This window comes from Camelus ferus, chromosome 16, assembly GCF_009834535.1.
Source record: "Camelus ferus isolate YT-003-E chromosome 16, BCGSAC_Cfer_1.0, whole genome shotgun sequence".
Classification (NCBI taxonomy): domain Eukaryota; kingdom Metazoa; phylum Chordata; class Mammalia; order Artiodactyla; family Camelidae; genus Camelus; species Camelus ferus.
This window is the reverse complement of record NC_045711.1, coordinates 50,738,213-50,762,184: the sequence shown is the minus strand read 5'-3', so window position 1 is coordinate 50,762,184 and position 23,972 is coordinate 50,738,213. Positions and strand designations below refer to the sequence as shown.

Sequence of the window (23,972 nt, the reverse complement as noted above, 5' to 3'; positions counted from 1 at the left end):
TTCTGATAAGCACCTCATGAGCCTCAAGCATCCTCCAGCTGAGACGTGGGAGGAGATTTGCAGAGAGCAGGGCCCTCCAATCCTGTGTCAGAGAGGCAGAGAAGGGGTCATGCCTAAAGTCCTGATGCCCTCTGCAAGGTAGCTGAGGGGACCAGCTGGGAACACATAGAAGGCAGCACTCCACCAGAGGGCCAGTCCCAGGGAATGGTGGTCCTGGCCCAGAGGAGGAAATGCAGGGGTGAGGTGGATGTTGGAACCCCCTCCTCCATTTCCGGTGAGGAGGCAGGGGAAGGGTTAACTCACTGCAGAGTAGGAGTGGGTCACCAGTGCTGGATCCTGGGGACAGCCAGCAGGCCAGCCTCCCACCTCTGAAGGTGCTGCCTGCCTGGCCAGTAGGAAGGGGTTAACACGCCCTGCGCTTCCTCCTGTGTCCTGTTACTGCTGAGGCAGACCTGCCTGGCCAGCTGAGCAACTTTCCTCCTGAGTGCTGCCTGCCGGCTGGGCGGCCAGGAGACAAGCAGGCAAGAGGCAGAGCAGCAGCCCACACAGGGGACCCTGAGCCGCCCTTCTGAGAGGTCTGCACCTCCTGGGAGAGGATGGGTCTCCAGGACGAGGGTCCCTAGTGGATGGCTCTGCGGATGCTCCTGAGGCTGTGCCATCCCCCTGCCGCGCAGGTCAGAGGGTCACTGCAGAGGCTGCTCGTGGTCCCGGGGCTGGGGCCAAGGGAGCCTGCACCGGAGGTAAGCTGGCCCCAACAGTCAGCGGTGGTGCCTGGCATGGAAGGCTTGGGGCTTAGTCTCTCTTCCAGGTCCCAGGGAGGAGGGCAGGGCCAGAGGAACCTGGAGGTGTCCTGCTTGCCACCCCTCCCTCCCTGCACCCCTAGGAAGGGGGCCTCCCAGGGCTCGCTCCCCATCCTAGGACTAGAATCTTTGGTGGTATTCCCCACAGACTCCTGCCCACTCTTCCTCCTCCTCAGCCTCTGTTACACCTTTAGCCTCAGGACAAACCCCCACCCAACTCCAGTGCCCCAGGACACATCTGCCTCTGAGGTGACTTAGGTTTAGAGCTAGCGCTCACTCTGCTGGTCTCTCCAGCAGCAAGAGTTAGGGCACTTCCACTCCCCCACTGCTCCTGCTGGACCTGATGCAGGCAGGGGAAGGGGCAGGGGCTGGAGCCGCCTTCGCCTTCGCAGAGGATGGGAGGGGGTACAGGCTGATGGGGGCACACAGTCTTTGGACAAACTCATGCGCGTAACTCAACAGATCTCGTTCTTTCAGTCTCCCTGAACCCCAACTCTGGGAATGCCATCTGCTTCCTTAGTCCTGACAGATCCCTGAGTCCCGTGGGCCCTGTGAAGAGCAGCCTCCTGTCCTCTGTGAAGTTCTCCTTGGTACCCCATACATAGGACAGAGATGATGCACTTGCTCCCGTGGCAGCCCTGCCTCCTGCTGGCCCTTCTCCCATCCCCCAGCCTACTCCTCCCTCCTCAGCCCCCACCCTCCCCCCATCTCTGACTTGGCCTCACCGCCGGCCTTCTCAGTGTCCTTCCCTCCACCTGACAGGGCCTGGCTCAAGGTCATTGCAGTAATTCCATACCCGACTGCCTGGCTGCTGCTGCTGCCACTGCCGCCTTATCGGCTGCTGGGTTTCTGTTTCACTCCCTTTTACTTCTGGGCATATTGTGTTTGATAAAAACCCTTTGCTTGTAACGTGGCTGGCAGCTCTCCCAGCCACCCCCTCCCGCGTTCCTTCCAGTCCTCCTCCCTCCCCTCCGTGCTCCCTCGGCCTCACCCAGCCCTGTCTTCCTCCCTACCTGTCCCCTCAAACTTAAGTGGGGGCAGGGCCTTCCAGTGTTTCTGATCCCTCCCTCCCCCCAGCTCCAGCAGAGGTGTGCAGAGAAGGCTCCTCCATTTCTACCTTCTGGGAGGAAAGTTCAGGCAGGGCCTCAGGGCCCACACTGAGGGATGCCTCCCAGTACCCCAGGCCAGGCAGGAGGGCCAGGGCGGCCAGGCCCTGGTAGGGCTCCTGGTGGAGTCAGGATGCCTGACTGGTTCTGCTGGTTTCAGTGGCCAGCCCTGGGAGGGGCTTGTGCTCGGGCGGGCTTTGGGGCACAATTATTTCTCATCTTGACTCTTGCCACCTGCCAGCTTACAGGTTGGGGAGGTAAAGACGGGTCTGAGTCACTAGTGAGGGGGAGGGCAGGCATTAAACAAGTGTTGGCTGTGGCATCCCCACAGAAGGCCTGCCACTGCCACACAGAAAGGCAGCAGACAGAAGGTAAGCCGTGCCTTCAGCCAGCACTCTCCATCCCGCCTGCTCTCCCACAGGGTCCCACTCTCTGGGCCGAAGCTCTCCCAGGCACCTGGGCCCTGATGAAACCTGCCAAGGCCAGGCCTCTCTGAACTGAGCTCAGGTTGGCAGGGCTGGCTGGAGGGAGAGTTGGGATGGAGGGCAGGGGTAGGCAGGTGCCTTCTGACTCCTGCTGAGTCCCAGGGTAGAGCTGAGAGATGCAGTCTCCTTGGGTGTTTGTGGGTGGGGGCGGTTCATGGGTGGAGGCTCTGCAGGTCGAGCCAGGGTGTAACGTGTGCCCATGCCGGAGAGTGCCCATACGGTGGCAGGGGGAATCTGGTTTTGGTTTCTAGGACCTGGGAAAAGCTTTCTCTGTCTTGGCCTGGGTTTGCTTTCAGCAGATGGCTTGGTCCTGAGGCTGTGAGGGCAGTGGGCTGGCCCTAATCTTCCCTCAGCTGGAATATCAGAAATCTACCTCATGTCCAAGGCCTTGGGGGTTTGGGAAGCCCAGACTGGCTTTGCCCTCAGGGAGCTTACATTCTGGCTGAGAATGTGGGACTGAGACCATAAAGCAATCAGATGAATCAATTACAAAACTGGTGATCCCTGACAAGTACTGGATTAGTCTTCTGGAGACCTAGGTGTTGGTCTCAGCTCTGCCACCTCCATGCTGTGTGACTGTGGGCAGGTCAGACCCCTCTCTGGCCTCAGTGCCCTCCTGTGTACAATGGGGACCTCTTTGGGAGGCAGGCTCCCCCAGATGCTCCTTCCTTGCCTTGCTGCCTCACTCATCCTTGCTCTTCTCTTTGGATCTTGGGTCTCAGTTCAGCCATCACCTCCTCTGGGAATTCTCTCCTGATTTTCCCAGCTTGGGTCCTCCTGTGCTCCTCTGCACTCCCATGCTGGACTCGATTGTCTGCACCCTCTCAGCTGGATGTGGGTGAGCCAGGACTTGTACTGTGCTTGCCATAGTGCCTGGCTCAAAGAAGGCCCCAGGAAATTGGTGTCGAATGAATCAAGTTACAAAAACTAACAATATAAGAAGACAGGAGAGTGAGGATGGAGACGTTGGAAAGGCCAGGTCTTAAGCCAGATCCTGGCAGAAACAGGAGAGGTAGCCTAGCAGAAGCAAGGCAAGGGGGCATTCCTGCAGGGTCACTTTCATGTCCCTAACTAAGGGCAAAGACTGTGGAGCAAGTCTGCCTGGGGTAATCCTGGGCTCCCCATTCACCAGCTCTGTGATCTTGGACAAGTCATTTAATCCTTCTCTGAACCTCACTTTCCCCATTTATGAATGGAGGTAATAATAATAGTGTCCTTGTAGTGTGATTGTGAAGCTAAATGAGAATGCAAAGCTAGAATTACCCGCTGAGTAATAAGTAAAATAAGAAAAATAAAAATAGGTGCCTGCCGAAGGCTGTTCCTGGGGGCAGGGACACCTGGCCAGGCCTCAAGTCGCTGGCTCAGTGGCCAGCGGGGTGGGCCATTGTCCCTGAGTTCCAGACCCTCTCTTCCTCAGACCCATGTGGAACCCAAGGACACAGCCGCCCTGCTGAGCGCGCGAAGGCCCACCCCTGGAGACGGTGACCTCACGTCGGTGGCCCTCGGCCCTCCACCTCTGGCTGGGGCGGGGGCCGCCCATCTCCGAGTCCTCAGCCATGACGACCTCAGCACTGCGGCGGCAGGTGAAGAACATTGTGCACAACTACTCTGAGGCGGAGATTAAGGTGCGAGAGGCCACCAGCAACGACCCGTGGGGTCCACCCAGCTCGCTCATGTCGGAGATTGCCGATCTGACCTTCAACACGGTGGCCTTTGCCGAGGTCATGGGCATGCTGTGGCGGCGGCTCAACGACAGTGGCAAGAACTGGCGGCACGTGTACAAGGCGCTGACGCTGCTGGACTACCTGCTGAAGACGGGCTCCGAGCGGGTGGCCCACCAGTGCCGGGAGAACCTCTACACCATCCAGACGCTCAAGGACTTCCAGTACATCGACCGTGATGGCAAGGACCAGGGCGTCAATGTGCGCGAGAAGGTCAAGCAGGTGATGGCCCTGCTCAAGGACGAGGAGCGCCTCCGGCAGGAGCGGACCCATGCCCTCAAGACCAAGGAGCGCATGGCACTGGAGGGTACAGGCATCGGCAGCGGGCAGCTGGGCTTCAGCCGCCGCCATGGCGATGACTACGGCCGCTCTCGCGGTTCCCCATCCTCCTACAACTGTGAGTGAGCCCAGGGTGTGTCTGGGGGCAGGGAGGCAGCCTGAGTTCTGATCCTGGCTCTGCAACCCCCAGCCATGGATAATAGTATCTGCTTCAGAGGGATGTCTGAGGATTCCGTGAGATGAGGGCTGTAACATGCAAGGCACAAGGCCCACACACAGTAGGTGCTCAACAAGTCAGCGTGAATGATGATGTTACTATAAGCTTGTTATTACTGATAACTCTGTCTGCGGGAGGCGTGGTGGTTTTAAGCACAGGCACTGGAGTTCGGTAGCCCTCCTTATTCTGCCCCTTCCAAACTGTGTGATCAGGACAACCAGCTCCTGGGGCCTGTTTGCTCATCTGTAAAGTAGGGATAATCCTATCTCCTCAGTTGTTTGATGTGCATGAGACCCAGCCCAGGAATGCCCTTGGCCTTGCACCCAGGCACACGGCACATGGTGCTGCAGCAGCATTCCCCTTGATGCCCCGACGCGAGGGCACTGTCTTTGGGGTGGGGAGCAGCTGCAGAGCGTTCTCCTCCCCACGGCAGGGGGGCTTCCCTGATCTGAGGGGCACTCAGAACAGCCCTCCTTGGCAGTGTGTGGAGGGCTTGGAGACCTGTGATCTCCACTGACTGGAACCTCTCGCCCTCCCACCCTACTTGACCCCAGGCTGGATGGGGCCCAGCTGTAAGAGTCCAGGAACTGGAGTCAGGAGACCTGGGTCCAAGTGTTGCCAGGCAGCCCTCAGGGCTGTGGCATGTCTGTAAAGGAGGGATTGAAATCTCTATCGGGGTGGAATGGAAACCTTACAGAAAGCGCCAAGACCCCCGCCTGGCTCCTGACTGCCAGTTGTTCCCTTTCCCTTCCGTTTCCCTCTCTGAGCCTTAGCTTCCAAGCAAGAGGGTGCAAGGTGGGTGGGGGAGCGCATGGGTACCTGTGTGGTTACGGAAGCCATGATGGTTGGTCATTGCAGCCTCCTCCTCATCCCCCCGCTACACCTCTGACCTGGAGCAGGCCAGGCCCCAGACATCAGGAGAAGAGGAGCTGCAGCTGCAGCTGGCCTTGGCCATGAGCCGCGAGGAGGCTGAGAAGGTGAGCCCCCTCCTGGGGGGGGGGGTGAGGGGCTGGAAGAGGAAGAGGTGCCTGGATGCCCCACACCATTGATTCTCAGGTTCCCCGAGTCCTGCTCCCAAGGACAGCACAGGCCTGTCTGTGTTCCTTGGGTCAGGTTACTGGGATTGGGGACTGCCTCCCTGGACATTTCTCTCTCCATCCCCCTAACCCAGGCAGGGCGATGTTGCCCTTTGGCCCAAGAGCAGGAGTGCTGGGCCGAGTTCACTCCTTTCTTCCTCCCTCACAGCCCGTCCCCCCAGCCTCCCACAGGGACGAGGACCTGCAGCTGCAGCTGGCTCTGCGCCTGAGCCGGCAGGAGCAGGAGAAGGTAGCGGGCCGAGCCTCCGGTGCTGGTGCTGGTGCTGGTGGAGGTGCTATGCGGGACTAACCAGGCTCCTCCCACTCCCCCGTGGTGGTCCTGCTGCCTCTAATTTCTCAGCACCACCCACCCCTGCACTCTTGTTAACTCCAGCCCTGGTCCCCTCAAGTCTAGCCCCAGCTGCTCATGCTTTTTCCTCACTCCTGTGCCTTCTGCAGGAGGTGAGGTCCTGGCGAGGAGACGACTCCCCTGTGGCCAATGGTGCTGGGGCTGGGGTCCACCGTCGGCAGGACAGAGAGCCTGAAAGAGAAGAGAAACAGGAGGAGGAGAAGCTAAAAACCAGCCAGGTGGGGTGCTGGGGGGCATAGGCTGAGAATCTGCGAGACAAATTGAGTTAAATATTTGTAGAGTATAGAACAGCGCTTGGTATATAGTAAGCACTACTTGAAGTGTTTATTCAATGAAAATGGGGGTGGAGGGGGTGTAGCAGCCCCAGGTCCCATACAGCATAAGCTGGTGACTGAGCTGATGGCAAACTGGGAGACAAAGAATTCTGATCTGAAACTCCATGATTTGGATTCTGGATTTGCTGCCGCTAACTTTATGACTTGGGGCATGTCATTGTCTTGGTTTCAGTTTCCAACTCTGTACTGTGGGCTTGTTGGACAGTTCCAGTTCTGACAGTCTAGGATCATGTGATACTGTGGATCAAGAATGGGGTTGGACTAAGCTGAAAGCTGATACGGTGCTGAAAACATGTTGGGTTCATACACATACTTTCCAAGAGGGAGGAGTGGGAAGTAAGGTTACCCTCCAAAACTGTCTATGCTACCCCTGGGGTATCTCTGTACCCTTCTATCCATGTTCACTGTGGCCATTTCTCCTGGACAGTGACTTAGGGAAGTAGGTTCATCATAAAATGTCTCACCAGTAATGGGCTGAGGAGCAGGACAGCTGAAGAAGGGATCAGGCAGGCCTGCATTCTTTCCAAGCTCTGTCTCTCCCTGACCGTGTGACTTTAGGCAACTCGATTTCCCTCTCTGGGCTGCAGCTGGTACATCTGCAAAAAGGGCACCCCACCACCTTCCCCACCTACAGCACAGGTTGTTATGAAAATCAGGCACTTAATGGATGAGGAAATATTTTATAAACTGGAAAGCACTGTGCAGGGGTGAGGGATGATTAATAGATGTTTGTGGAATGAATAAAGGAGAGAATGAGCTGGAGTGAGGATGACAGTTCAGGGCCCACCCTTCCTCCAGGCCCTGCCCTCCCCTGAGCCATGGCTGCCTCTCCCCTCCACAGTCCTCCATCCTGGACTTGACGGACATCTTCGCACCAGCCCCAGCCCTGCCCTCCACACACTGCTCTGCTGACCCATGGGACATCCCAGGTGGGCATGCAGGGCTGCAAGGGGCTCCCAGGCTGGCCCCAGGGAACCCCTTCCTTCCCAGCCACCTGCTGGTATCCCCTCCCCACAGCTGGGGACCACTGGGCAAGTCATTCACCTCCTAAGCCTCAGCTTCCTCTGCGTTACAGGGTTGCAGTGAGGGAGGGGGCACATCTGAAGAGCTCAGCTCATGGGAAACTCAGAAATGTTCTCTTTCTGCCCCTGGTCACCCTGGCTTTCCTGGCCCAGCCTGTCCCTGACCGAGAAGGTGGCCTGAGCTGCCCATGCTGGGGGTCCAGGATCCTGGGATAACTTGTTGAATATGGGCTCCAGCTTGCTAGGTGGTCCTGAGTTAGCACTCTATCTATGAAATGGGTCCCTCTGGCTCCCAGATTGGTCTGGGTAACTGGGAAGGCCCTGGACTGGGGATCTGAGTCAGCCTGGGGTCACATCTCTGCTGTCCCCATTTCAGGTCTCAGGCCCAACACAGAGCCCAGTGGCTCATCCTGGGGGCCTTCTGCAGACCCCTGGTCTCCAGTCCCCTCGAGAAGCATCCTGTCCCACAGCCAGCCCTGGAACTTGCCCCCTATGCTCTCCTCCTCTGAGCCCTGGGGCCGGACCCCTGTGCTTCCTGCTGGACCACCCACCACAGACTCCTGGGCACAGAACTCCCCCCACCACAAACCCCCCAACACTGGGGCCGACCCTTGGGGGGCCTCAGTGGAGACCTCCAACACACCTGGTAAGTGGAGGGCCCGAGGGCTAGAGGACTTCTGGGTTCCCTTCTCACGAATGCCAAGAGGCAGGAGATCCTGTGTTGAGGGCTGCTTGCCTGGAAAGGGGTCAGCCCAGTGTCTGCCCTTTCTGCCAACCATCTCATCTCTCTTTTCTTCCTTGACTAGTGCTAGGTGGTACCTCGACCTTTGACCCATTTGCCAAACCTCCAGTACCCAAAGAGACCAAGGAGGGGCTGGAGTGTGCCCAAGCCCTGCCCTCTGGGAAGCCCAGCAGTCCTGTGGGTAAGCAAGAGGCTGGGCATGATGCAGCTCTGGGGAAAAAGGGGCCCAGTGAGAGCTGGCCTCTGCCTTCTTCCTCTCACAGAGTGACCACTCACTCTCCCTACCAATAAACTCTATGATTTCTGTTCAAGAGCGGGACCTATTTGGAGACGCAATCCCCAGTTCCAAGCAAAATGGCACAAAGGAGCCAGATGCCTTCGACCTGGGTGTACTGGGGGAAGCACTAACCCAGCCCAGCAAGGACACCCGAGCATGCCGGACTCCTGAGTCTTTCCTGGGCCCCTCGGCCTCCTCCTTGGTCAACCTTGACTCATTAGTCAAGGCGCCCCAGGTTGCAAAGACTCGGAACCCCTTCCTAACAGGTAGAAACCCCTATTCACCGTCTCTGCAGGGTCTTAACACTGGAGTCCCCTGCTCTCTCTCTGTCTCTCCTTTCAAAGCTCTGCTCTTGCCCTGAAATCTTACTTTTCCTTATTTCTAAGACCCCAGATCTTGCCACCCTTGTCCTCCTCCCCACTGAGGGCTAAGTCCCTGACTAGCTCCAAGTTCCCCAACCCACTCTCATTTCGCAGGTCTCAGCGCTCCATCCCCCACCAACCCGTTCGGCGGGGGCGAGCAGGGCAGGCCGACCCTGAACCAGATGCGCACCGGGTCTCCAGCGCTGGGCCTGGCGGCCGGCGGGCCGGTCGGAGCGCCCTTCGGTTCCATGACCTACAGCGCCTCCTTGCCACTCCCGCTCAGCAGCGTGCCGGCCGGCGTGACTCTCCCCGCCTCGGTCAGCGTCTTCCCACAAGCCCGCGCCTTCACGCCGCCGCCCCCAGGGAGCTTGCAGCAGCCGCTGCTGCCCACGTCCGGCTCCGCGGGGCCGCTCCAGCCGCCCCCGCAGGCCGGCACCAACCCCTTTCTTTGAGCACCGCCCGGCCCTGGGCCGGCCACCTGCGCCGACAGCACTGGGTCCCGCCCCCTGGGCGGGGCGGGGCCGCCGCCCCCCCCCCCCCCCCCCGAGAAAGCCCGGAACCACTGAGACTCCGCCCCGAGGCCGGCGCGGACTGTAGTCCTGACCTCCGCAGACCCTTTGCATCCCCGGGAGCTAGAGACCAAGGACTTCACTGGGGCCGAGACCACGCCCCGTAATAAAGACTGGAATCCAGCTCTCACCTCAGCTCTCACCAAGTGGACTTTTTGCCTGGCTTGGCAACCACGTTTGGACCACAGCGGGAATCATCGGCTATCGGCTGCCCTGGAAACAATTGCTCCGCAATGTGGGGCACAAAAATGCTCCCACTGCCCGTACAACCCCCTCAGCCTGGCACTTTCGCTTCCATATGCTTCCCAGACTCTAATTCATTTGATCATTTCGTTCATTTACCACACATCAGCACGGGAGATGATCCAATAGCAAGGGAGTTGGGAGTTGTTCCATTGCGCACTCGTTGTGTGCTAAGCACATGGATTGTCATTTAATCCTTGCGTCAACATTCTGAAGTAGATAATATTACTCCCATTCAGGACTGGCTACATAATTTGTGGAGCCCATTGCAAAATGACAGTGTGGGGCCCTTGTTCAAAACTGGGTTAAGAATATCAAAATGGGGGCAGCAGAGCATTAGACCAAGTGCAAAGTCCTTGGCCCTGCTCTCACTTTATAGGTGAGGAAACTGAGGGTCAGGGAGGTTAAGTGGTATGCTCAAAGTCACAGAGGTAGCACGGAGTGGGGCTGTGATCCAGATTGCCTGGCTCCACAGTCCTTAGCTCTCAGGCTGAGCCCCAGATTTAATTCACAAATATTGACTGACTGCTGTGGACAAAGTGCTGGGCTTGTCTGGGAAGGATTCAAGAATGCTAAGCCCACAGCCTCCAGGAGCTCAGAACTCAGTGGCGCATGCAAGCAGGGTCCAGGAGCCCCAAGATCCTTTGTTTTAGAGTCACCTTCAATCAGGCTCTCACACCTCTCCTCTCTTCACCAGGACTGGCAAGAAACTCAGTCTTAGTCATGACCCCTCCTGGGGGGCTTGTGTGGGGTCTGGGAAACAAAAGGAGGATTAGGGCCTGGTCCCTCATCCTGAGGACCACCATGGTCACCCTCACTCCTCTTCTACTCAGTGCTCTCCGACCACTGGACACGGATGTGTCTTCAGTGCTCAGGGTCTGGCCCTGCAGGTGGCCTGCTGCCAGCCCCCAACACTTTTGGAGGCACTGGGGGAAAATGCTCTTCCATAGGCCAGAAACACCAAAGTTGGGGAAGGACACAATGCTGCTCTCCTTCTTAAGGTGGGGGTAAGGAAAGGAGCTGCTTTGTGTTTTTGGAGGGAGGCAGTCCTACCGGAGCTATTATAGGCATGGTGGACAAGAGCAGCTCCTTGGGAGTCTGACAGCATTTGAAACTGCTCTAAGGTTTGCACTTAATAATAACAATCACTTAGTAATAAGTGGTTATACTCCCTGACCTTGAGTAAATTACTTAACCTCTCCATGACTGTGCCTCTATTTCCTTACTTGTCAAATGGGAACAAGCGTTCCTTCCTTAGGAGGTTGCTATGTGGCTCCTCCCAGGCCTGTGTCCACCCTGTTTAGAGACTAACCATGAAGAATGAACCTGCCATACCCCTAATTCATAGTTTTGCCAGGCAGTACCCAGAGTTCAACCCCCATCTGTCTTCAGCTGCACAAACCTGGGAGGTCTCCATCCTTCTTGGTCACTGATCCACGCTTCAGCCCTCCCCAACCTGGGTCTTCCTCTTCTAAACTGGCTTTCCTTGAGGACTCCCAAGGGATGCTGTTTTGATTCCCAACAAGAAGAGGTTGGTAGTCTTGCTCCCCACACCTACTTGTGGACCATCTTCCTCCTGGAAGACCACTTCCTCCTTGGAGGCTGGAGCCACTGGGTGTCCTGCCTCCTTCTGCCTGGGGCTGTACTCCACCTCATTCTTGCCAGGCTTCGGCCTTGGCTCATACATACTCTTCTCACCCAGATCTTGCTCAATCTTGTGTGACTCCATTACCCAAGGGGGTGGCCTCACCACTCCCTGACCTCTCAGCTGCTCTGACCCATGGTCACACTTTGGAGCTTGTCATCACCCCAGATTCATCCACATTTAAGGCAGGTTTCTTGTTCTCTTATTGTAACCTCATTCCTTCCAGGGAGCACACATACCAGACCCTCTGGACCCAAGCCTTCTGTCACCGCACTCTCCCATCTTCTCAGAGATCTCTCTCTTCCATATCATCAAATGCCTTCTCTCAACCAAATCCTTCCCCTTGATATTTGTCATAATTAGTCTTATACATCTTGAAAGTATCTGCATCTTTCCCCTCACATCAAGTGCCCATCCTATCTCTCTATGTCCCTTTTTCTCCCCTCCCTCCTCAACTCACTCCAGTCAACTTCTACCATCAGCTTCACCTCCTGGAACGTCTGACAAGTCCATCAATGGCCTTTAAGTTGCTGAAGCCAGGAGACCTTTTTCTGTCCCAACCCAGTTGGCCTCTCTAGAGTCTGAGCCTTCCTCCTTGTAACTCTCTGTCCCTTTGCCTCTGGGACAACACCCTTTCCTGGGTTTCCCTTGATCCCCTGTGGCTTTCACAGGTGCACTTCTGAGTCTCCCACCAGACCCTTCTCAGTCGTCCAGAACCCTGTTATCCCCACAGATATGTCTCAAGGACATCTCAAACCAACACGTCCAAAAAAGGACCCCATGACCCCCAACCGGAGCCTCCCCTGGTGCCCCCTCCTCAGCAGATGGCCCCATCATCCAGCACCAGCCCTACTCTGCAAATCACTCCTGACACCTCCCTCTCCCTCACAGCCAATTCTGATGATGTTCTCTCCTCTACTGACCACCTCTTGCCCACCCCCCGCTCTCTATCCCCACCTCTGCCTGTGCAGACCTCCCAGAGATCTCTCCTGGGTTCTGCTATGGCCTCCCACCCCTTCTGCTTCCACTCGGTGCCTCTTTCCAGTCCATTCTCCATCAGGAAGCTGGAGGGACCTTTCCAAAATGCAGGGTCACTCCTCTGATTAAGGCCTTTCCACAGCTTTCTTTTGCTCTCATCAGTAACCAAACTCGTGCTCACAGCCCAAGTCCTGGCCCTGCCCTCCTCCTCAACCTCACAACCTCACCTACTACCTCTCTTCCCTGTGCTGTCCTGCAGCCATGCTGGTTTCCGCAGTTCCTCAGCTCTGACTCACTGCTGTGCCATAGGGCCTTTGCACATCTCTTCCTCCTGCTTCCCCAGCACTTCCCTCTTGCCCTCTTTAGATTCCATCCTCTTATTTTTCCAAGGATGCTACACAAATGTGATTTCTTCAGGGACGCTTCCCTGCTCGTCTCTCCCACCAGGCCAAGTTCCTTGTGACAGCTAGTCATGACACTTCTCACCGTGCGTGGTTTGTATATTTATTTGTATGGCTGTCAGATTCGCTTCTGCCTCCCTCATCAGACTAAGCAACACAAGGGCAGGAACCTGGTGTCTCTCTGCCCACTGTTGTACCTAACAGAGTGTCTGGTGGGCAGTGGGCACTCAATAAATATTGACTGAATGTAGCAAATGAGACATGTGTGTAAAGTACCTGAAAGGACGTAAAGTTGGCACATCGTTATTATTCGGGGAAGGCTTCCTGGAGATGGTGGGATTTGAGCAGGACCTTGAGCTGGGAGGCAGCACAAAAACGAAGATCAGCAGCTTGGAGGGCCTGGACAAGCCACGCCTTGTCCTCCCACCTCATTGCTCATTAGTAAAGCCGGGCAAAATAACCAGAGGCTCTGGCTTTCCTCGGCCCTGGCATCCCCACAGCCCTCCGTGTTCTCCTCAGGAGGGTTATCTCCCCACAGGCAGCTGATCTTGGTCCTGCCTAGTCGGCCCAGCTTTGTGCACAGATTCTCGTCCTCCCAGGCCCTGGCTGCTCGGTCTGCAATCCCGCGCTCGGCCGCCGAGCGCCGCTCGGAGACCAGCCACACGGCCCGGAGTCGCAGTGAAGACGCGCCGGCGGTTGGGTGGGTGCCCAGGCCCGCCCCTCGCAGCCTCTCTCCCGCCCTCCCTTCCTGTCCGCGGCGTCCCGGCCCGCGGCCGCCAGCAGCCATGCTGGGCGCGCGGGCCTGGCGGTTCCGCGGTCTCCTGCTGCCCCGCGCCGGGCCCGGCCTCGCCGCGAGCTGCAGGTACAGGCGGGCGAGTGGGCCGCTGCGGCGCGCCCTGCGCCTGCGGGGCTCCGGAGCCAGTTGTCCTGGCGCCGGTCCCCAGTGCCTGCCCAGCCACCCCCTCATGCCTGCCTCCCCCAACCCACCGCCCCAAGTCCGCACCCGAGACCTGGCCCAAGCAGTAACGCCCTTCTCCACCTCTCCCCGCCAGCTGCAGGGCTAGCTTGCCTAGGGACTCTGTTCTGACACCGCCTTCAGGAAGCCTTCTATGAACCCCAGTGCTGGGCTGAGGGTCCTTGTCCAACAGCACCCTGGGCTGGCCTGTTACAGTCATTGCTGCAGGGGCCTGTCAGTATTTAGGTCTGCCCCACAGTGCCACCCTCCCAGGCTGAGCGCCCTGAGATCAGGGCCAGTTTCTGATTCTTCGGGAGTCATGGGGGTCTGGCACAGGACCTGGCCCCGTAGAGGTGCTCAGTGGGTGGATGTTGAGAGAGGGAGCCCCGGGTGTCAATTTTCCTCCCGTTGTGCCTCACCTGGTCCAGTCCCAGACCCAGGAGCGGGCAGCCTGCCTGCCCAGATCACACCCAGACATGACAGAGACTCCTCCAGCACAGCCACCATGGGGTGGGGCCTGTTAGCGGGAGAGAATGGAGCCTGAAGGACCATTCCACCCATTGTGACTCACCCTGACCTCACAGTCATCATCCTTCCCACCGCCAGGTCTGAAAAGTTGGGGGAGACTAACCTGTCAGGGAGCCCCCAATGAGCCACCTTTCTTCACCCCCCCAAAAACACAAGGGGGAGCACAAAGTCCACGGTCTCCCCCGTGGTTCAGAAAGGTCCGTTGGACTGGGAGCAGGGGGTTCCAGGAGGGGTGTCAGAGGGAAGGATGGGGTCAGGTGGGCCTCTGGGGTAGGCACAGCGGGAGCTTGTAGAAACTCCTCACCTGACCCCCTGCCCATCCCAGGGGGAGCTCCTCCCGGGACAAAGACCGAAGTGTGACAGTCGGTAGTTCAGTGCCCATGCCTGCTGGAGGGAAGGCAAGCCGGACTAACTGCTCTCAGTCCACACCTCAGAAGGTCCCCAACCGCCTGATCAATGAGAAGTCACCGTACCTCCTGCAACATGCCTACAACCCTGTGGACTGGTAAGTACCTCTCTTGCTTCCCTCCTGGGGGCGGGGGCAGCTGGACTCACAACACCATCCCATCTCCCGGGCTAGTGAATGATGCCCCACCCTGCCGGGCCTAGGTACCCCTGGGGACAGGAAGCCTTCGACAAGGCCAGGAAAGAAAACAAGCCAATTTTCCTTTCAGGTAAATGCACCCGCCTTCCCTGGGATGGGTGGAGGGGAGTGGTGGGGGTGGGGAGAAGGATCTCTGGGCCTGGGGACCTCCCAGGAAACTAGTGCCAGGGCCTCTTCAGTCCAGCTGGGGCCCCTTGGCTGGTCCCGCTCTGACCAGTCACGGGCACCCCCGGCCCCTGTGGCCCCATTCCAGTGGGGTACTCCACCTGCCACTGGTGCCACATGATGGAGGAGGAGTCCTTCCAGAACGAGGAGATTGGCCGCCTGCTCAATGAGGACTTCGTCAGCGTGAAGGTGGACCGGGAGGAGCGGCCGGATGTGGACAAGGTGTATATGACCTTTGTGCAGGTGAGAGGTTGTCCCTTGGTGGGGGCGTTGCCCATGCACATAGGGCCTCTCGCCTCACCCTTGCCCTCTCTCTGCCAGGCCACCAGCAGTGGTGGGGGCTGGCCCATGAGTGTGTGGCTGACTCCCAATCTACAGCCCTTTGTGGGGGGCACCTATTTCCCCCCTGAGGATGGCTTGACCCGAGTTGGCTTTCGCACGGTGTTGATGAGGATACGGGACCAGGTGGGTGTGCGCTGGGGGGTGGTGGGGGATGGGAGTCAAGGGTAGGGGAGCAAGGGACCCCTACCCTGTGCTGACCCCCAGGTCTGCTCTGCCTCCCGCAGTGGAAGCAGAACAAGAGTACCCTGCTAGAAAACAGCCAGCGTGTCACCACAGCTCTGCTGGCCCGGTCGGAGATCAGCATGGGGGACCGCCAGCTGCCACCCTCTGCTGCCACCATGAATAGCCGCTGCTTCCAGCAGCTGGACGAGGGCTATGACGAGGAGTATGGTGGCTTCGCTGAGGCCCCCAAGTTTCCCACGCCGGGTCAGCATCCCCTGTGCACGCCCACTCCAGCCCCAGCCTGGCCCTCTGAGTGACGAGGCCTGTCCTCGGCAGTGATCTCCTGATGCCTGACTTGGGTATTAACCTCCCACTCTCCTGTCTGGCCAGTGATCTCATGACCGCCAGCCTGTCGGTCAGTCTGGCAGTAGCTATCTAGTGAAGACCTGACTTGTGGTCTCAGCAGGGACCCTCTGACACTGACGTAGACAACAATCATCCATCTCCTGGGTTGACCATTGACCTCCTGACCCTGAGCCTATCCAGAGAGACTGCTGTTGAGTGAACTCCTAACCCCAGCCTGGCCAAGGGCCCGAACACCTTGCTCTTGCCCTGGCCTCCCTGCCCTCTGACCTGCATGCTCTTGGTGCCCGCAGTGATTCTCAGCTTCCTGTTCTCCTACTGGCTCAGCCATCGGCTCACCCAGGATGGCTCTCGGGCCCAGCAGATGGCCTTGCACACCCTGAAGATGATGGCCAATGGGGGCATCCGAGACCACGTGGGGCAGGTGAGGGGGGTTTGGCATTCCCTGGAGAGGGCAGTGGGAGGCTGCTGGGTGGGGCAGTGGGTGGGGGCAGCGCCTGGGATCGGCCTCCAGCCCTGTGTCCCGCCTGGCACAGGGCTTCCACCGCTACTCCACAGACCGCCAGTGGCACGTCCCCCACTTTGAGAAGATGCTGTATGACCAGGCGCAGCTCCCAGTGGCCTATTCACAGGCCTATCAGGTGACCCCTGACCCCAGCCCAGAGCAGAGACACAGCCTATCCACCTTTCCCCTGCTGCCCCTTTCAGGGCCTTCCTGGTGACTTGCGGCTCCCCCTTAACCTCACCTCTAATTCTCTCTCACATGTCCACTACCCAGGCTCCCTCCCTACCCTCCTGGGAGAACACTGACTGCCTCCCCCAACACTCCTATACCTGGGTCACCCCAGGGACCTCGGTTTACAGCCTCTTTCCTCCCCACTCAGATCTCTGGGGATGAGTTCTACTCTGATGTTGCCAAAGGCATTCTGCAGTACGTGACACGGAACCTGAGTCACCGGGTGTGTGTCCACTGAGGCAGGCGGGCTTGGCTGCGGGAGGGCTCAGGGCCTCCGCTGCCCCGAAGGGTGAGGCCAGCCAACTCTCCCCTCCCCACAGTCTGGAGGCTTCTGTAGTGCTGAGGACGCGGACTCGCCCCCCGAGCGGGGCATGAGGCCCAAAGAGGGCGCCTTCTACGTGTGGACGGTCAAAGAGGTCCAGCAGCTCCTTCCTGAGCCCGTGCCGGGCGCCACGGAGCCGCTGACCTCAGGCCAGCTGCTCACGAAGCACTATGGGCTCACGGAAGCTGGCAACATCAGCCCCAGCCAGGTGAGGACTACTGGGGGTGCAGGGGGGAACCTGAAGCTGGACGGGCAAGCGGACTCCTTCGGACAAGGGCTGTTTTCCTCAGGACCCCAAGGGGGAGCTGCAGGGCCAGAATGTGCTGACCGTCCGGTATTCTCTGGAGCTGACTGCTGCCCGCTTTGGCCTGGACGTGGAGGCCGTGCGGACTTTACTCAATGCAGGCCTCGAGAAGCTCTTCCAGGCCCGGAAACATCGGCCAAAGCCGCACCTGGACAGCAAGATGCTGGCCGCCTGGAACGGTGGGGTGGCTGAGGCTCAAGCCTGACCCGTTTCTAGAATTACCCTTCATGACGCCCCTTCTGGATGACAAGCACCTGCTAAATATTAACTCTTTCTTTGTTAGGTTTATTGCCCTCAATTTACAAATGAACAAACTGAGGCTTAGAAAGTTAAAATAATCCACCCAAGGTCAAATGCAGGGGCCAGGAGCCCAGCCCTGCCTGGTGCTGGAGCTCAAAACAAATTTACTCACCCTGTTGCTCCAGGGAGGAATCAGGACATGATGGGCTGCAGTGGACACACCTGGAGGGCCCCGGCCAGCGTCGCATGACCACCGGTGTCTCCTCCCTCCAGGACTAATGGTGTCTGGCTATGCCGTGACTGGGGCTGTTCTGGGCCAGGAGAGGCTGATTAACTATGCCATCAATGGTGCCAAGTTCCTAAAGCGGCACATGTTTGACGTGGCCAGCGGCCGGCTGAAGAGAACCTGCTATGCAGGGTCCGGGGGGACCGTGGAACACAGGTAGGGGCCGGGCAGTCCGGGAACGCTTGCCTCCCTGGGCACCCCATGCCTGTCTCCACCCCGCTCCTCCCCTCAGGGTGGGCCCTCGTCCTGACTGCTGTCTGCCTGCTGTGAGCTCTCAGCTTCCCTGGGCCCTTTTGCTCATCTGGGAAGTGGGCTAAGGGGACCTGCCCGAAAGGTAGATTTTAAGGGATAAATGAAAGTAAGCGGGAAAAGGGCCTCCTCTGTGAAAGCCCTTCTGTCCCTGGCTTGCCCCTCCCCGATGCCTGTCCCTCCAGCAACCCGCCATGCTGGGGCTTCCTGGAGGACTACGCCTTTGTGGTTCGGGGCCTGCTGGACTTGTACGAGGCCTCCCAGGAGAGCGCGTGGCTCGAGTGGGCTTTGCGGCTGCAGGACACACAGGACAGGCTCTTCTGGGACTCCCGGGGTGGCGGCTACTTCTGCAGTGAGGCCGAGCTGGGGGCTGGCCTGCCCCTGCGTCTCAAGGACGGTCAGTGAGGGTGTGGAGCTGGCCTGGGGTCCTGGACCCAAGTGGGGCTTGGTTTTCCCTGGGAGAGGTGTAAGCACAGGGTGGTGGTGAAGAGCCAGTGTGGGCAGGGCCAGGCCCACCTGGGTTCATATCTCCACCACTCATTAACTGAGTGATCTCAGGCTGGTCTTGTTATATTTCAGAGCCTCAGTTTCTCAGCATGCAAAATGGAGCTAACGTCGGCATTCCTTTATAAGGTTGTTGTAAAGATTAACTTAGCTGTTAGTAGCACTGCCTTGCCTAAACTCATATATTGAACAAGGCCAACTTAATCCTTACCCTTATAAAGCTTACTGTGTAGTAGAGGACACAGCTAACAGACAGATTTAAAGCAAAAATGCACACATAAACAGGCAGTTAAAATTGTGAGTACCACAAGAAGTAGGGGCTGCCCTCCATTCTTGCTGTCCCTGACTTTTCTCTTAGCATCACCTGATGCATCTGGTCCATTGATGGTCTCTCCCCTCACTCAAATGTTCCCAGGGTTTAGTACAGGTCTGGTACATAACTGGGTGTTCAATAAATGTTAGCTGAATGACTGAAAGGGCCCTCAGAGAATAACAGTGGAGCCAACTCAGCGAGGGGAGTCAGATTAAACCTGTGACAGGTGTCATTTAACCAAGGGCTGGGGGCCATATAGGCCGTGTGGTTATGGAGGAGCAGGAGAGGGATTTCAGGTGGAGGGAACTGCCTGTGAGGGGCTCTGAAAGGGCAGCCTGCACCCTGGAGAATGGTGGAGGGGCAGAGGCCAGCGTGTGAGAGGAGGAGGGTACCAAGGTGGGTGGGTCTGGACCCCTGCAGGGTCTTGTAGGTGTGGCATGGAATGGAAGGGGCTGATGGATTTTAAGTGGGTTGTGATCTTCTCTGGTTTAGGTCTAAGAATGTCACTCTGACTAATGGTGGAGAAGGGATGGGGGCAGGGGAAACAGGGTGGCCAGTTAGGAGGCTGTTAGAGGTGTTCAGTCCAGGCAAGTGTTGGTGAAGGCCCAGGTGAGGTGGATGTACTAGATGGGAGAAGTGGTCAGATTGGGTCTGTTCTGGACAAGGACCTGGCAGACTTGTGGGTGGATTGGAAGTGAGAGGTGAGGGAGAGGGAGGGAGGGGTAGCTGGGTGGCTGGATGGAGAAATCAGCAGTGAGATGGGAAGCTTGGGGCCCAACAGCTCAGCGTGGGACAGGTGGAGTTGAGGATGTGTGTGAGAGCGCAAAGGGTCAGTATCCGCTGGTGCTGGTGTTATGCTGTCAGACCTGGGGCGAGGTCCTGGGACTCAGTGACCCACCCTCTCAGCCCTCGCCCCTGTGCCCTGCAGACCAGGATGGCGCAGAGCCTAGTGCTAACTCTGTGTCAGCCCACAACCTGCTTCGGCTGCACGGCTTCACCGGCCACAAGGACTGGATGGACAAGTGTGTGTGCCTACTGACTGCCTTCTCCGAGCGCATGCGCCGTGTCCCGGTGGCATTACCCGAGATGGTCCGCGCCCTCTCAGCCCACCAGCAGACCCTCAAGCAGGTATGGTGCAGCGAGGGCACTCTGGCTAGAGCCATGGGTGGGAGGGGAGCTGGGGCCACTGTGGAGGATGGAGGCACAGAGTGGGGTTCCTGGGGCTGTCCCTAGAACTCAGGTCCATGAGTTTGTGGCCCTATGTGAGTGTGTGTGGAAGTGTCCCACAGGAACATCTGTAAGGCTGCTTGGTGCAGGGGGAGGCGTCTGTGTGAGTGTGTCTGAGGCAGGCTTCTGACAGGTGCGTGTGTGAGTGCCTGTGACTTGGGCTCTCCTGAGAGAGGGCAGGGGCAGGGGCTAAATATGGGTCCCTGTGGTTTGTGAAGTGTTTCTCTGTATATCTTTGTGTCAGTGTAGTTAGGTCAGTGGTGTAGCGAGTGCAGGTGTATGCTTGTCTGTGTCCCTATGTGTGTTTTTGCTGTGTGCGTGCATCTGGATGTCTATGACCCTGGCAGTAGGTGACTGTGTGTCTGTTGCCTGCCTTTATGAGTGGGTGCTGGTGGGAGTGTTCACCACTATGTGATTGCCTGTCTGCATGTGTGTGCTCTGTGTTCAGGTTTGCTTGCTTATATTTGCATGTTTGCCTATATATTTTTGCCTTTGTATGTGTGTGTGTGTGTGTGTGTGTGTGTGTGAGTGTGGTGTTTGTGTAATATCTGCTTCTCCAGGGGCATCTGCTGTTTGTCAGTGTGACAACTCTGTCTCCCTGTTTATGGGTTGCTGTGTGTTTATGTATCTTCCAGTGTATCAAATCTTGTGTGTGTGCTGTTGTCTCCACCCATGTGTACATCTCCCTGTGTTTGTACTTTTACCACTATGTATGACACTGTCACTTTGTGTATTCTTGTGTGTGTGTGTGTGAGTGTGTGTGTATGTGTTCCCACCTGCTGAGCAGTGAATCTGTTGTAACCTCCTGGCAGCTGGTCTGGGGGATACTGAGCTGAGTCCCCTTTCCTTCTTAGGCATATAGGGTGGAGTGGCAGAAGGAAGCCCTGGCAGGGGATAGGGAAGCCCTGGTAGGTCTGTGTCCAGCCCCTCTGCACCTGTCACTGGAGTAATCTTTCTCTTCTGTCCAGATTGTGATCTGTGGAGACCCCCAGGCCAAGGACACCAAGGCTCTGTTGCAGTGTGTCCACTCCATCTACATCCCTAACAAGGTTTTGTCTACCTCCCTTGCCTGAATCCCCTCCCCTCCTCAGATCCCCAACATCTCCAGCTCTTCTGAAGGCCTGGGGGAAAGAAACCCACTCGTGGGCCATACCAGTGTCCCAGTGCCCCAGGTGACCCTCTCTACTCTCCTGCTCTCTCAGGTGCTGATTCTGGCCAATGGGGACCCCTCGAGCTTCCTGTCCCGCCAGCTGCCCTTCCTGAGTACCCTGCGACGGCTAGAGGACCGAGCCACTGCCTACGTGTGTGAGAATCAGGCCTGCTCGATGCCCATCACCGAGCCCTGTGAACTACGGAAACTGCTACATCAGTGACTGCCTCCGCCACCTCAGGCTGGGGCAGAAGGTGGAGCTTCCCAGCCGACCAGAGACTCAGGCCCTACAGGGCCCTGCAGAACCTGTGGCCATCCCTGGACACCCTGTCACCAGGTGCCCTCGGCCATCCTTGCTGCCCCACTGTGGGCACACACTCACACTGGAATAAACCTAACAGCGTCCCGCGGTAACCTCAGGGCCTTGGCCTTGCTTGTGAGGGAGGGGCCTCAGGCTCCAGCCTGGGAACCAGCAGCCAGGGCCCCTTTTGCTGGGAGCCCCTGGCTGACCCCTTCCCCTTCTGGGATTCCTTCACGGATGACAAGCTGACCCTGACTCCATCCGTGGTCATTGCAATCTGAGTGAAACTGAGGTCGGGGACCTCCAGGGGTGGAGATTGGGGTGTGGACTTGTACTGGAGGGGAAAGGCCAGTCCTTGCCCTCAGGCAGGGTTAAGAAAAGGGACCACCCTCCCTTCAGATAGTCTCCTCCAGTTTTAAGCTAGGGAAGACGCAGGGAGATGCTTCACATGAGCTTTTATTTTTCATGAGATGGCGACATTTGCATGTGCTCTGGCCCATTGTGGGATCTACTGCTATCAGGACAAAGGACATTTCTTTGGGGGTATCCATCTAGGTCCTAGCCTCCCTGCAGAAGGTTATATTGTCCATCCCCCTGCTTTCATATAAGCCAGTCCAGGGAAAGAGTTCCCTTTCATTTGGAATATCTGTTGGGTTAAAAATCCTCCAAACCTGAGTCCTTCCTGCTGCAGGTAAAGCCTCTGTCTTCTTGTGACCTCCTCCTGTTTCCTCAATATTGGGAGATGCTTGCATGCTCCATCCTTGCACCTGAAACTTCACAGGCCCCAGAACCCCCATCTAGCTTCCACTGGGGAAGGGAACTGGGAAGCATGCTTTCGGAAGGGCAAGTGTAGGGTGATGGGCTGTCCCCAACATCAGGCCGCTCAGGGGTCTGCTGATCTAGGCATCCTTGTAGCCCCAGGGCCAAACAATACAGAATCAGAAGAGGCTGCTGGAGACGAAGTGTGAATGGGGCCACTGCTTGTGGGGGTGTCAGCAGCAGGAAGGGATGGGACAGGAAGGAGCTGGGAAACTGGACTGAGTCACTCCAAGGTCTGCTCGGGACTATGGCTACCCCCTGCACACAGTCACTCGCAGCCACACATGGTCACTGGGACCCAGGTCAGCTTTGTCTGGGCAGCTGGGCCCTTGGTGCAAGCCACCGGCCCATCTGGAGAGGATTAGGGTTCTGGCCAACAAGGTCAGCTGGCCTCTTTCTGGATGGAGCCTTCCTCAGTCTTGCCAGGAAGTCTGAGGGCTGGGCAAGCAGAGCCTGGTCTAGGGGGCAGTGAAGAGGGAGTGTGGAGCATGGGGAAGCACAGGTGGCCTTTTTGGCAGCCCCAGCCCTGGCTTTGCAAAGGTCTGGGCAGTTTGCAAAGCCCTCTTGCCTCTGTCATCCCATTGACCCTCATGAATGAGGTGGCAAGGCAGGTACCTTTGGCCTCATAGGGATAGATGTTCAAGGCCCAGAGAGGGTGAGAGATTGGCCTGAAACTGCTCAATACATCTAGTTCTTTGTAGGGTACAATGAAGACCAGTAAGGCTGCCTCTTCCCCTAGGAGGTCCAGGCACAGCTCTGAAGGAGGGTACTTGATGTTTTCTACCCCTCCCTCCCATCTTCTTTCTGCTCTGTGTCTCCTTTCTCCCTTCCCCTGGTATCAGGCATGTACTTGACAATGAGATTCAGTAAATGGATTCAGAGAAAGGAGTTAGGGCCTTAAAGGGTTAGTTCTCTTGGGAGTGCTTGCATTTCCTAAAGAGAGCAAGGCTGAACATAAGTCTTGCTCAGCTGTGGAGTTTTAAGTCCTCAGCCTCTCTTCCCCTTTGCTGGGCCCTCTTGGGTATGATCCTTGCTCTATTGGCAAGACTGTCCTGGAGGAGCTGTGTGCCAGGGCCATGGGAGACAAGGGTCTCCTAGTTTGGGCAGTCATTTAAGTAATTACATCTCTTGGAGCTTCAGTTTCCTTATCTAAAAAATACCACCCAACTCCCACCCAGCAACCATCCAACTCCCAAGGCTATGAGGTGACTAAATAGGACAATGTATCATTGCTGAGCAGAGAGCATCACCTATGGGAAAATTCTCTCAGTTCCTGAGGGAGCCAGCCAGGCTGTGAGGGAGGTGTAAATGGGAGAGGGATGGAGAGGGCCGGAGGGGCTGGTGGAGCAGGGCCCAATTGGGGGTTCTCCCTCAAAACCAGAAGAGCTCTTAGACAAGAGTTAAGCCAACTGAGACCCAGAGAAAGGAATCTCTTGTCCCTTTCTTTCCCCCTCTCTGCCTGATGTTATTCATTCACTTAATAAAGATTTATTAAGCACCTACTATGTGCCAAACTGGTGAGCAAAGTGGACAGAGTCCCTGCCCTCAGGGAATTTAGAGCCTAGAGTGGGAGCCAGCCATTTCATTACTACAGATGCAGACGTAATCCCAGGCTGGGTCACGTGCTCTGAGGCTGTGGACTCTTGTCTGGCCCAGTACTGTGTCCTTAGCACTTTGGCACTTAGTAGGCACTGCAATACTTGCTGAAAGAAGGCCACTCAGAGGAGGTGATGTCAGAGCTGAAGCTTGGAGGGTGGGAGTCAGAGACCATTCC

The 23,972-nt window shown here is 57.4% G+C and overlaps 2 protein-coding genes across 3 annotated transcripts; both read left to right on the top strand.

Annotated features, from left to right (window-relative positions):
• Positions 1-451: 451 nt before the first annotated feature.
• On the top strand, positions 452-9,395 carry EPN3 (epsin 3). 2 transcript variants are annotated; one of them, XM_032498099.1, is made up of 10 exons: positions 453-740; positions 3,809-4,509; positions 5,467-5,585; positions 5,854-5,934; positions 6,144-6,272; positions 7,231-7,318; positions 7,788-8,057; positions 8,218-8,334; positions 8,466-8,696; positions 8,907-9,394. In XM_032498099.1, the coding sequence occupies exons 2-10, from the start codon at positions 3,948-3,950 to the stop codon at positions 9,242-9,244; spliced, it is 1,935 nt and encodes a 644-aa protein (XP_032353990.1). In that variant the 5' UTR covers positions 453-740; positions 3,809-3,947; the 3' UTR covers positions 9,245-9,394. The 2 variants fall into 2 exon arrangements, with proteins under 2 accessions (XP_032353991.1, XP_032353990.1); XM_032498100.1 differs by lacking the exon at positions 5,854-5,934 and having other exon boundaries at positions 452-740; positions 8,907-9,395.
• A 3,970-nt stretch (positions 9,396-13,365) lies between these two features.
• SPATA20 (spermatogenesis associated 20) lies at positions 13,366-21,492 on the top strand. Its single transcript, XM_032498084.1, has 16 exons — positions 13,366-13,490; positions 14,437-14,616; positions 14,721-14,785; positions 14,969-15,123; positions 15,202-15,345; positions 15,447-15,648; positions 16,041-16,171; positions 16,284-16,388; positions 16,632-16,706; positions 16,804-17,013; positions 17,096-17,288; positions 17,623-17,791; positions 18,070-18,281; positions 19,630-19,829; positions 20,897-20,977; positions 21,131-21,492. Exons 1-16 carry the CDS (start codon positions 13,414-13,416, stop codon positions 21,299-21,301), a joined length of 2,370 nt encoding a protein of 789 aa, XP_032353975.1. The 5' UTR covers positions 13,366-13,413; the 3' UTR covers positions 21,302-21,492.
• The last annotated feature ends 2,480 nt before the right edge of the window (positions 21,493-23,972 follow it).

Excerpts from the sequence above, each read along its gene's own strand:
- EPN3 (XM_032498099.1), top strand. The coding sequence starts at position 3,948 with ATGACGACCTCAGCACTGCGGCGGCAGGTGAAGAACATTGTGCACAAC. Across the intron at positions 4,510-5,466 it reads TTCCCCATCCTCCTACAACT|CCTCCTCCTCATCCCCCCGC; the intron begins GTGAGTGAGCCC and ends TGGTCATTGCAG. Across the intron at positions 5,935-6,143 it reads GCCGGCAGGAGCAGGAGAAG|GAGGTGAGGTCCTGGCGAGG; the intron begins GTAGCGGGCCGA and ends TGCCTTCTGCAG.
- SPATA20 (XM_032498084.1), top strand. The coding sequence starts at position 13,414 with ATGCTGGGCGCGCGGGCCTGGCGGTTCCGCGGTCTCCTGCTGCCCCGC. Across the intron at positions 15,346-15,446 it reads TGATGAGGATACGGGACCAG|TGGAAGCAGAACAAGAGTAC; the intron begins GTGGGTGTGCGC and ends TGCCTCCCGCAG. Across the intron at positions 17,014-17,095 it reads GCAACATCAGCCCCAGCCAG|GACCCCAAGGGGGAGCTGCA; the intron begins GTGAGGACTACT and ends TGTTTTCCTCAG.